Raw genomic sequence first — 12,762 nt, 5'->3', positions numbered from 1 at the left:
ATCTTAATTCTGAAACAGTGCATGTTGATACACTGCATTTCAAAATTGCTTTTTCAAATTTAAAAAGTTCTGTGAACAATTTGCTTGATGACCTTGCTTTTATTATTTCATGTTTTCTCAGCTTTCATGTCAATAAAATAGCTTCTAGCATTTCTTCCAAAGTTGGGGCCAAATATGCTTATGACTCCTAGAGTTCCATGAAGAAAATAAATATTATTAAATTCTAAAATTATTAATCTAGATACTCTTATTTCTAGTTTTTTAAGACCTCTTGGTTAAAATGTGTCTTTCCCTTTCATTTCCATATCAGTTTTCATACACCATTTGGTACTATGGAGCATTTTAGCAAATCAATGAAAGGAGTACAGTGCTGATTTAGAACACAGAAAAGTTCTAAATATATTTATCACTAACAGTCTTTCACCATCTCTTTGTTTTGATTTGAAGAGTCTTACTGAAATTGTACACCATAATTAATGATGGTTTCATAGGAAAATTATCACTCCTACAAAACCTGAATTTTTTTATCATGAATGTTCAGTAACAAGAAGGTGAATGCACAGTGCTTGCTTTTGGAATATTTGACAAGAACGCTTTCAGTGTAAAATACTCCATTTTTCTTCATATCTTGCTTTTACTTTCAGGTGCACAGTTTGAAATATACTGTTCCTATTTCTCAATGTATGCACTACTGAAATACTTCATGCCTTTATTCAAAATTGCCTCCATTTGAAGTGTGGGTCTTAGCCTTTAATAAGAAGTTGTTCTCAGTCTTTTCTGGAGAATTTAAATTTTGTTGTTTTCCTGGAGATGTTGCAGCTTCTGTAAAAATATATCAAAGGTTCCCTTATTAAACATTACATAGAATTAATGCAACTATACCATATGCTATTACTTATGATAAATATTCTAACAAGAATATGTGAAATCCCAAAGTCCCAAGCTAACAAAAACAATAATGCACATATCTGATTGATATTGCAGTCATGTATGTCAGTTCTATCTTAAGTTCCCAGGTTAACAATTCTCTGCTGAAATCACCTCATATCTACGCTTTTTGTTGACCCTGGCTGTATCAACATCAAGGCAAAGAATAAAGATCTTTTCCAACCTAAATGATTCTGCAATTTACCCACTGGTATTTGAACTTCCTTTTTCATTTTTCCTAACAGTGATCTTAAATTTGGAGCTCTCCATTGGTAAAGTGCTATTTTGTCACACCTTTGTCCTTGATTCACGCTGCAGTTTTTCTGACATGACAAAAGCAACTACTTGTTTGATTTTCTTCAGAGCCACATTTAAAATGTGATTGCAGATGTTTGATGTGTTCCTAATGCCATATCTCTTAAATCCTAGATGCAAAGGAATGAACTGGCACGACATATGCAGGAGTTCACTCAGGTTCACATGAGGATGATGGCTCAGAGTTTTCAGAATATCAGTGTTACTGCTGCAAATCCTGTCCCCTTCATCAATGGCCTACCCTTTGAGCCTGCCCTCTTCTCACACGTGTCACATGCTGCATATGACTGCAATCCAGAAGTTGAAAACTTCAAAGAAACTATTCAGCAGTTGGAAGGTCGTCTGGTAAGACAGGATCACCAAATCAGGGAACTCATTGCTAAAATGGAGACTCAGAACACTCACGTGGCAGAACTCAAACGTACTATTCGAAATTTGGAGGGAAAGATTACTGAAATGGAGGCACAGCAGTGTAATGGTATTTATATCTGGAAGATTGAGAACTTCAGTGGACTGCAGAAAGCCCAGGAAGAAGAGAGACCTGTAGTGATGCACAGTCCTGGCTTCTATACAGGGAAGCCTGGCTACAAGCTGTGCTTGCGCCTGCATATCCAGTTACCAAACGCTCAGCGCTGCGCTAATTTTATCTCTCTGTTTGTCCACACTATGCAAGGGGAATATGACAGCCACCTGCCCTGGCCGTTCCAAGGCACCATACGACTTTCTATTTTGGATCAATCAGAAGGCCCAGAAAGGCAGAACCACGAAGAGGTGATGGAAGCCAAGCCAGAGCTACTGGCCTTCCAGAGACCGACAATTCACCGCAATCCTAAAGGTTTTGGTTATGTGACTTTCATGCACCTGCAGAACTTGAAACAGAGAACCTTCGTCAAGGATGACACGCTCCTGGTGCGCTGTGAGGTTCTAACGCGCCTGGACTTGAACAGTGTCCGCAGAGAAGGGTTCCAGGCCCGCAGTACTGATGGAGCCATGTAGCCTGCAAGTCTTAACCAGGGCAATGGAGCCTTACTCATGTTTTTCCACACAGATCACACAAGTGCTTCATTGTCCACAAAGGCTGCATTTGTAAAAGATCATAGTTGCCAACACAGTTGATCTTCATGTGAGTGGGACTTTGTTGTTGCTGGCGTATTTTTTTTTTATATGAGGTCATATGTTTAAATATTTGGTAAGGTTCTCTCTTAAAATAATAAGCTACTTCTGTAGCAAGCTAACTAAAAGAAGTGTTAATCAAAACTTCACTGCCTACAGGAAAATCCTATTGCAGAACCTGTGCATCTCAGAGCGCTTAAACTTCAGTTGTATCAAATAGACCTGTAAGTCTTTTCACCTCAGTGCCTTGGAATAGATGCTGTTGCAAGGAAGGAGCAAAATTAATAAAAATGAGGGATTTTTTTCATTTGTTTTTTCACAGAGCTTGGGAAAGCTGAAAGATTTTCTATATTGACTTATCTAGAATTTTGCATTGGCTATGTGTCTCTTGAAGTTTGAAGTTAGGGTTAAGACTTTGTTCATGTCACCAAGGGTTCAGGTATGCTTTGACCCTTTCCTCCTTCAGGAAGTTGCATGTTGATGTAGAGTTGATGCAGAGTTGATGTTGGTATTTTTAAAAGATATGAGGTAGTGTTGTGGAGAAGGCTAAATGACTCTGAGCTGAGTTCACTGAAGAAATATTTGAAATGTGGTCTGAAGGTGCCTCCCTAATTCTCTTTATTAAATCTTTCTCTAAGAGTGTGGTCTAGGCCCAGAATGTCAGCCACAATCAGCAAGACATATAGAAGTTTAGCATTTAAATGAAATCCCTTTGTGCTGGTGGGATCTCCTAGTGCTGGACATGTTTCAGGTTAAGAGTGCACACATGAGTAAAAGGATATACTAAACAGAGAGGGTGATGCAGAATTTGTTTTACTGCTGTTGAAACCCAAATTTGTACCAAATCTGAACTTGTGACCTGCATCTGTTCAGGTGATCTCTTGGTGTTGTGGGTGAGGTACCCAAGTCATCCCCTGTGAATTCTCTCTGGGCAGCTGGCCATATCAGCATCCAACTGCTGTGGGTATTTCCTGTCCCTTTAGACAATAGGAGCTGGGCCAGCTCAGCAGTTTGGATGGTAAGGAAAGCCTATTAATTCAGCAGCATGAGGAAAAATTGTAATCCTGTTTGCATTTAGGAAGAAAATCTGGCTTCCATAATTACTCATTTATCAAACACTAGGTTCACTGTGTCAAAGATTCATGAGGTTCTTAATGCTGTGTGTATTATTGTTTTCTGTACTGACTGATTGTATGCCATGTAAATATTAATTTTGACCAGTCCAAGCTGAATGGTTCAAGTTCACTGGTGCTAAAAATTTTAACTTTCATGGTGCTGATAAAATTCTGAATCTCATCTTTAAAAGGAGGGAAGAAAAAAGTTTTGTTCACCCCATAACCTAAGTACAAGTTCAGATGCTGAAGAAAGAACTAAACAATGCGTGAGCTTCTGTGTCTTCTTTATCCAAGCTCGTGAAACAACCTAAAGATTGGAGACACTGCAGCTTAAGAGATACTGAAGAGTGTTCCAACTATTTGGCCTCATCAAAGCAATACCAGTGAGGAAAGGGCACGTTGCTTAATATAAACAAGACTAAAGAAAGTCTACTGTATTTTAGTGGTTTGGGAAGATACTCTGCCTGCCTGCATGAGAGGTAAAAGTTCCAGGACCCAACTTACCACTTTGTTCATCGTATCCAGATGAGTAAAATTTCTTCTGCCAGTAGAATCTATTAGATGGAAGAGGGATTGTGCTCAGTGGAGTATTGTCACTACTGAAATATGAACTTCCTGGCTAATGGTAAATGCAGTTAGTTGTTAGTTGTCATGCACTGATGACTTCAGTGTATTCTCTGTCACTAGGGGACAGGTGAGCATATGTTACTCAAAATAGGGAAAGATCTCAACTTTAAAACCAAAGTAGATTTTATAATGAATATCCTCATCCTATCAGCTGAATTGTTCTGGAGTGTCTTCAGCTGGAGTATTTCCAGTAAAGCCATTCTTACTCAAGAGCTGTCGATGCTCATGGCAGTGTACAAAGCCACTCTGCACAGAAGGCACGGTACAGGAGTTCTCCATTTTTAGGCTGTGTTACCTATCCATGTTTTTTCAAGATACTCAGAAACTGCCATTCTCTTTTGTTCCCCTTCGTTTTTGGGGGGCAGGAGGGGGAGGCAGTCCAAAAAACACTTCTCATATGAGAGCTTCTTCCTGCTCCAGGTCCTTCCTCAACCCTAGCAATAAGAAAAATATCATTATTCTCTGTTCAAATAATTTATACCCAAGACCCAATAAATGCATTAACACTTTTTTTTTGCTTTTGAAGATTTGCATTCTGAATGAAATTTTTGCTTTGAGCCTTATCTGCTAGATCTGATGTACTTTTGCCTCTGAGGAGGAAACTCCCTGTGGTGGCAGGGTTTAAACGATTCAGGTTAAAATTGTACAATAGCACAAGCCAATAGGGAATAGAAGGCTACTGCATGTATAATTCTGTATTGGCCACAGTAATATGGATGCTTTATTCACTGCTGCTATTCTATTGGTTTTGTATTTTTATATTACCAACTAGAACTCTGAGTGATGTCAAATTACTGTAATGTCAGAGTATTCCATGAGAGACTGTCAGAGCTAATATGCTAAGTATCAGTTAAATCCATAAAAAGATTATAAATGTTAACTAAATACTTATTCATGTACTTGTTCCATTTTCCTCTTTCCCCTTTCTTCACATCTCTTCTTTAGAGAACTTTTTTTACCATCGTGGATTGAGGTATAATTGCTAGAACTGTTTAAATGGAAGAAAGGTCTGCAGCATTGAGTTGTCTCTAAATCAAAGAAATACTTTAATTAACCTGTCTCCTGTGTAACTTGTTCAGCAATGGGGTTTCGTTCTGTAACTCAATGCTTTGCAGCTTTACTAGAACTCAAGGTGGTTTAAAAAGTAACTTAGCTTCTTTTATCTTCCAAATTTCTGTTGTCTTTAACATGTTTTAAGTCACCGACTCTTAGTTATGTGTATTTGCAAAGCTGCTGCTATGGCACAAAGTCCCAATTATAATATATTATGAACATGTTTGCCTCTGAATGTCTTCCCCTGCGGGGCAGGGAAAATTATTTTGCTAAAAATGTTAGTATGTAATGTATATGTGGGAGTTCAGATAATGTGAGATGTATAGAGTTGTTTTTTAAGTGGTCTCATGACATGTCTGGTCATGTTTGCTATCAAGGGATAAAACTTGCCAATTAAATGGAATCAGGGTGAGCTTTCTGTTCTTATTTGGAGATGGCAGCAGACCAAATACATTGATGATGGATGCAAAAGACTGTTCTGTGTCAATGTTAAAGGTTTGTATTGGTTTGCCTTTGAACAAAATGAAAGTACTCCTGTTCTCTTGGAATAATTGATTGATAGTTTAATATATTTTGTAATTAATGCACAGCTATGTTTCTGACAGAACTTTAAAAAATAAAGCAAATAAACTGTGCACTGCATGTTGCATCTTTATTCATATGGAGGGCTATTCAAAAATATTAACTGATGCAGGACTGCTGTGGTAGTTGCTCTGTCCTGTGGGTTTCAGAAGTGACTGGTATCATACAGTGCCAAGAAGGCAAAGAATGTATTTCAAGATAAAAAGCTTCCAGAATTTATAAAGGGTAGTGGTAGTTTTATTCATTACTAGAAGATAGAGCTCATGTAATAGATAATAAACTAAGTGTTCTCATAATCATACTGTAATTGAAGGTGCAGCTCTCAAAAAAGCTGCACACTATCACCTCACTGGCCCCATATCTGCTTGCTCATTTTATTTGTCATAAAAACAACTATGGGCTGAAAATGTGTTGCAGGAGACTGAGATCAGAAACCAGATGGTGTTCCTCTGGCAGTGAAAGAAGTATGGACTTTACTGCAACCTCTTGTTTATCTCTCTGGATCTGTTTTTAATAGCATCTGCAGGAAGGGATATTCCAAACCTTAAGATTCTTCTGAGTAAAGGTAGTGGTATTGCAATAATGTGCTGTTAATGTCAAGTTAATTATGACTTAGTCCTTCATCCATTAGGATGGTCCTAATAACTTCCATGAGTAATGGATAGGAAGGCCTGCTCAGACATTGGTTATCTGTTGTGTTAATCCATTTTTAGTGTTCCATACATTAAGTGCACTAAAATCTTCTTCTGATAAGACGGATTAATAATGACCTTTTTTTAAGCAGGAAAAGCTAATATTTGCAGCTGCCTCAGGAATGGAAAATCCACATACAGAAGTAGAAGAACAGCAATGCAGGAGCATGTTCACACCTGTGTAAATACAAATATACATACATACATACATACGTGTACCTGTACATTTCTGAAAAAAGGTGGCTGAACTAGATATGGACCAGGATACTCTGACTGGATATTTTTGTGAACAAATGCCAGTTCATTGCAGAGACTTCACAGGAATAACGTGTTTGTTTTAGCTAAAATCCTTAACTAGTGCCAAACCAGTTGCTTTGCTACCTTCCTCATCCCCAAAAAGCATGAGCCCAACACTCCAGCTGTTCTGGCTGGAAAGAGAAACCTCCCTGTGCCGTTCCTTACTACACTGCTAAACTTCAGCTCTTCTGTGCTGTCTCTCATTTAGGAGCTGTGACTATTTAGCCTGTTCCAAGACAGCATTAACTGAGGTCAACAAAGCTTCCTGAATTAGCCCTGAAAAGGGTTGAGTGTGGTATTGGCATATACAGCAAATACAAGAGAGCACAAGGGGAAGTTAATGGACCAAATATGGTGAGGAGGGAATGCCAGACCTGTCTGGATGAAATGAGTAAGAGGGCTGATGAATTCTGCCTGTTACTCATCTTGGCTTTAAAAAAAAAAAAAAAAAATCTCATACCACTCAAATAGGAAATTTTTATGTTAGCACAAAAACTTACCAAAGGAAACACTTCCCTGGCACTGGTCTCACCCTCATCACTTTGGATGGAGCCTTTGTCCACTCCATCTGGAAGGGAGAGCTTGACCACCCTGGACTCAGTCATGCCATCGCCACCCTCAAAGGACCTGACAGTCTTAGTGACCTTGAAGTACTAAATGTCAGGAGCTCTGGCCTTCAGGTCTTTTTCCTTTACTAGTTTTAAATTCTTAAACCTAACCACCTTGATAAATATGTCTCTGAGCACACAGGCAGATACATGCTTAAGTCATTTTAAGCTTGTCAGGGCTCAGAATGGGTGAAGAGTTCATGCTAGTTCTGCAATCCTTTCCAGTTCACAACAGCATAAAAAAAAGCCAATCCCCAGCCAGAGCCGTCCTTGTTTCTCCTGTCCTCTTTTTCATTTCCTCTTGTCTGCACGGAAGCAGAAAGATTCTGAAGTAGTGGTCATATATTGAGTCCCTCCTCACTCATGTTTTATCCCAAGTGGACCTTTTTCCACCACTTCTCAACTCTTCTAAAAAATTGCAATTCTTCCTGTTTCAAAAAATAGAAAGATAAAAAACAAAAAAAAAAACCCTGTAAAAAATAATTTATCTTGCTAGTGTATGCTGGATGCAGAGCAAATAAAGACTGAGCTACAGCATCATGAAGGTAATTTTTCTGCTGTAGTGCTGGGGCCTCTGCTTCACTGTCTGGTCTTCTGGTGGTCACATTCTTTGAACATGTGCTTGCTCCACGGAAAAACCTCTTGCATTTCCCAGCTCTGAAAGTTGCATTTTGGCTGAGGGTTTTCCTCTCCGTCTGAAGAGGAAACTTCATGAAATCGCTGTGAGGGGACTGTGCAACAGGAAAAATAATTCCTTTATTAGCTGCAGTCCCAGCCTCAACCAATGACCCTTCTTTTCCTTTTGGTTTGTGCTCTGGCTGATCTCTGGGGCCATGGAGCACGAGTGTTCCTGAGTTCAGCGATTTCGTGCTGCTCCTTTGTTACAGTCTGCTCTCTGTTGCCTCCAGGAGCTGGCTGCTCTGCCATGCCAGGGGGATGGTTATTGCAGCCAGGCACCCGCTGGGGAAGCGGGAAAAGCCCTGCTCTGCCCACAGCCCTGAAGATTCCAGCTGAGAGTTTCTCATTGAGGTACCAGCAGGTTTGACTTGACTTGGCCAGACTTGACATTCTGGGGCAGAACGGATTCATAGGCCGTGTTTTCTGGTGGCTTTTGTCCAGAGACTTATCTCACTCAACAGGGAAGGGAACAAGGCATAAACAGAGCAGTGTTTTAGCAGTTGGGTATTGACAATTTTTAAAAAAACTCCTCCATTCTCTCAGCTGATTAGAAGCAGGAGAGATAGCTTCCTAAATGCCCTGTGATAAACTGTCCAGAAATGGGAGGTTTCAATTTCTTAGCCCTCTCAGACAGAAACTGATTTCCATGAAACTCAGCTGATAATTAACACACTGGGGGAAAAAGAAAAAAAGGGAAAGACAATGACACGAACCTTTCCTTGTCTCACCTGATGTGCAGAGTCCTGACCCTGCTACAGACCTGTATTATTGCTGGTTTTCCCTTCTGTCTTCAGCAGCATCTGCTCCTCTCAACTTCGTGCTTGCACAGCAGGTGTCAGGTGGAGGTGTAAAGTCCAGGAGTTTGGCCTGTTAAATCCTACACAGTATGCTTGAGTTAGCATTAATATTTTCATTCTGGTATTCCTGCCTGCATGGACTTGTTTCTCCCCACGATTTAACTTTGTTAGCAAAGGCCAAGGTCATATCTGGCCGAAATGATTGCTTTATTAAAGCCAACAACAGAAACAGAGTGCTAAGGAGCGAAGGTACTGCCAGGGAAAAGTGACACATACAAGTGTTCCTAGTTTCAGTATCACACCCAGGTGTGATAAACTTCACAGTGTGGAGTTTAGACTTGCCTAAGCAAGTGCCTCCAGTGTGATTCACCTTCTAGAAACAACTCCCTGAACCCGAGTTTCTTCATGCAAAAGTCCTTTAGATAGGCATGTGCCTGTACTCATCCTTCTAGATAAAATGCAGCAACTGAATATTTTAAATTCATCTTGGTGATCTGTACAGAGTGTGCTTTTGGGTCATCTGGGAATGGAAAGAATTTGGACTTTATATGGGTAAAAATATAATTATCCTGAAAGGCAAGTCAGTACTGTTGGGAAAAGGGAGGTCAGGACCACCAAACACCCAAAACAGTGATGAAAGGCCACAGTGGATTTCTTGGTTCCTTGGCTGCTTTCGAACAGCAGTGGAAACCAAGGAATGAATGCAAAGGACACGTATTTTAACCCCTGCCTGTTTCTGATTCCTGTATAGTCTCAGTCCAGTTGTAATAGTCTCAGACAAATAAAGTAATTATAAAGATAACAAACTCAATACAAAAATAAAAAAACATACGCATAAAAAGACGTGTTTTAAATTATTAAATGTAGTACTGTATTGATGCACTGTTAAAAATATACAAATGTATACTATAAATAGATCATGTATAATACATAATAATGTATTTCTATAAAGATAAGAAAAATAAATTCTAACAAAAATTGCCCCAGTCCTGTCCAACTGTCTCCAGATTTTTGAGCCAGAACTGTGCATCCAACACCACCACATGTCCTTACCAAAATGAGAAAGGGTAAAAGTGTGGGTAAGCCTTCCTCCCATGGAATTGTACTTACTCATAGTTCCTCTGAGCCACATCTCTAATCCTGTGTTCACTTTTGGACCCCTCACTGCAAGACTTTCAGGGCTTGGCCCATGGGTTCTGCTCTCCTCACCCTCCCACACCCCCATTTTCTGCAGTGGTAGAGTGGTTTCTGGGCAGAAGCCAGGCCAGAGGCCGCACAGCACAGTGCACACAGCGGGTGCCAGCAGCTGTCCCAGGCACAGCCCGCGGAATGCAGGGCAGGCTCGGAGGCCAAGACACAGAGATAGATTTACTTGCCTCTCAAGGCTCTCAAAAGCCCCAGTAAGAGCAATCCCAAAGAAGCAATGTAGGAAGAACACATCTGCAAAGCAAGTCACTCCCTCAAAGGCCTGGCTCTGCTCCGCTGGTCTCTCCACAGCCCCTACAAACAGCGGTGTCTGCTGCTGAACAGACCCTCACTCCCTGTTCCATATGGAACTGAGTCTTTGTGAGCACTGCTGAGCCAGAGGAGAGGAGAGAGGCTGCTGCTGCCCTCTGAAGGCATCACCAGCCCATGAGTCAATCAGCTAACCACAACAATTAATCAGGAAAAGAAGAAAAAATATGACAGAGGTCCAGATCTTGAACAATTTTCTCTCCACTCTGTAAATCCCAGACAAAGCAGGACAGCTATGCAGACAAACAGTGAATTAGATTAAGCATTGGGTAAAGCCAAAGAAACAAGCTTTTGAAAATGGGCTTTTCTTGTTTGCCTGACAAGTGTGGGTGTCTTGTTCACACCAGCTCACACATTTCAATAAGCTAGGAGGAGGCTCATGGCAAATGCCCTCAGGTCTCATTTACTGCAGCATTTACTTTGATTTCAAAGAACAGGACTTTTTAAAGACTACAGGACCCTCTTTGACAGGGGGATGACTAGAAGGTGGCAGCTCCTTTTCCCTGAAGTTGTTAAGGAAACTTTCCTGTCTGACCATTCAGGAGTCACTCTGGCTGCCACACTGCCACCACTCCAGACTGTCACTGCTGGGAACAAAGCCCCTTCACAGTGGGTGGCTCCAGTGACCCCATGGGTGCCCCTCTTGGCTCCCTGCACACCCACCCACACTCACAGTCAGAGAAAAGGTTTCCTCACCAGCTCAGTTCTGGGTTTCCCACAGCTCAGGGGGTGGGAGTGTGACTGCCAGAGCAGCTCCTGGATGATGGGACAGGAAAGATTCCTTAACACAGTGCTGTTGAGGATAAGCCACTGAATTTAACCAGGACCATGGGCCCAGTGGGCAGCATCTCTTCAGTCTGCTGCAGGGCTCTCAGGGAAGAGAGATGGTGAACATTTAAGAGCCAGAAGAGAGAACGATGACATTCAGTGACAGGCTGAATAGAGGAGCTCCATCTGCACTACCAAACACAGCAACGCTCAGCATGCAATAACCATCCACCACTGCCTTCTGAAAAAGCAACAGGATGGGGAAAAATCACAAGAAATCCCCTGCATTCACTCAAACTTATAATGGAAAGTCATTCTGAATCTCTGAGATTCTAAGTTACAAATGCACAACAGAACTCCTCTCCCACTCCCACAAAAAAAAACATACTAGAAGAGAGTGGTTTTTGTAGAATACACAATCCATTAGCCTGAGGGGTGCCTGGAGAAAGGTTTAGCACTTGTCATAGTGAAGCCATGAGACAGATATATAGGGGACAAGGGTGAACAAATTTATGCCCAAGAACCATTGATACATTAGTCAATAAGCCTTTAGTGTGATGAGGATTAAAAACCCCCAGTGAAAAAGAGAGCTGGCTTACTCGTGACCCATGCAAATCAGTTTCAGAGGCCTGCAGGGCAGGTGATTTATGGCACAGAGTCTGTGGTTTCTTACTGATATTTAATATAAATAAATTCTGTCACTTTCTAGGCAGTCCTGTTGCAGCACTGAGTTGAAGACTAAGTGTCTTGTAACTGGTCTGTCTTTGAGAAGCCCAAGGAATTCTAACAAAACTCATTCTTTCAGGTTTAAAAATAAAGGAAGAAAAAAGTTTAAAAAAAGTAAAAAAAAAAAGTAAAAATAAAAGAAAAATAACTAAATAACTCAACAACCACAGAAAACTCCTGTGTGTAAGCCAATGCAGCTGTCTTCCTAAGTTTCCAAGTCAGAAATAATGATTCTCCAGTCTATTCGCCAATGTAACAGAGGTTGTTACTGCACAGTCTATAATAATTGTACCACAAGAACTATCAACTAGCTCTTGGCTTAAGTGGGAATTAACTTTGAAGCCAAATGAGAGACACTTCAAATAGCAATTCCCTGAGTACTCTTGCAAGTCACAGTTACTGGAAACCTGCTCTGTGCTATGGTAGGAGTTCAGGATAGGTAGGACCCTTCAAGCCACTGTCCTTTTGTTTAAGGAGTTTGCTTTCCTTTTGCTCATTGCAAAGCCTGGTGATCAAGACTTCTACCTTCTGTCATACCAATTATTCAGGTGAAGATCAATCTAGTCAGCTATTTCCTTTACCTGCATATACCTCTTCTTTACTGCTCTCTCCCATACAAGTGAGTCTCCTACACACAAGCCCATATTTGTGGCCCCACTGTGCTGGCCACGCACAGCAAGCAACTGTTGGTAAATAAAGACAATTTCTAGTTCACTTACTTAAGCACTGGCGTTGTCATTTCTTTTCATCACTTGGAGAAATGCTCCCAAACTACTCAAACATCTGAGTTGCCACTCCTTGTGGATTTAGGACAGCTTTCACAAGACCTGAAGAAGTGCTTGTAGCAGGATTAGCCCCCAGGAAGGGATGAACTCACACACAGGGGAAATGTAAAGTGTCAAAATTATACAGCACTTGCTCTCACAGGTGGAAATAACAAGGGTACTCC

The 12,762-nt window shown here is 40.9% G+C and overlaps 1 protein-coding gene and 1 long non-coding RNA gene across 4 annotated transcripts in view; one reads left to right on the top strand and one right to left on the bottom strand.

The window, feature by feature from the left end:
• The window catches only part of TRAF6 (TNF receptor associated factor 6), a 22,230-nt gene extending 16,445 nt beyond the window's left edge, over window positions 1–5,785 (top strand). For all 3 annotated transcript variants that reach the window (XM_086894053.1, XM_023927949.2, XM_086894054.1), the window contains exon 7: window positions 1,357–5,785. In XM_086894053.1, the coding sequence (XP_086750179.1) occupies window positions 1,357–2,238 (882 nt within the window). In that variant the 3' untranslated portion in view covers window positions 2,239–5,785. The remainder of the gene's footprint in view (window positions 1–1,356) is intronic.
• On the bottom strand, window positions 5,577–12,762 carry LOC147652534 (uncharacterized). The gene is made up of 3 exons (XR_015288309.1): window positions 12,533–12,762; window positions 8,768–8,884; window positions 5,577–8,679 (listed from the first exon to the last, which is right to left on the bottom strand). It is a non-coding gene; the product is annotated as an uncharacterized LOC147652534 (long non-coding RNA).

This window comes from Cyanistes caeruleus, chromosome 6, assembly GCF_971803275.1.
Source record: "Cyanistes caeruleus chromosome 6, bCyaCae1.hap1.1, whole genome shotgun sequence".
Classification (NCBI taxonomy): Eukaryota; Metazoa; Chordata; class Aves; order Passeriformes; family Paridae; genus Cyanistes; species Cyanistes caeruleus.
The sequence above is the reverse complement of the archived record's forward strand: the minus strand, read 5'-3'. Positions and strand labels throughout refer to the sequence as shown.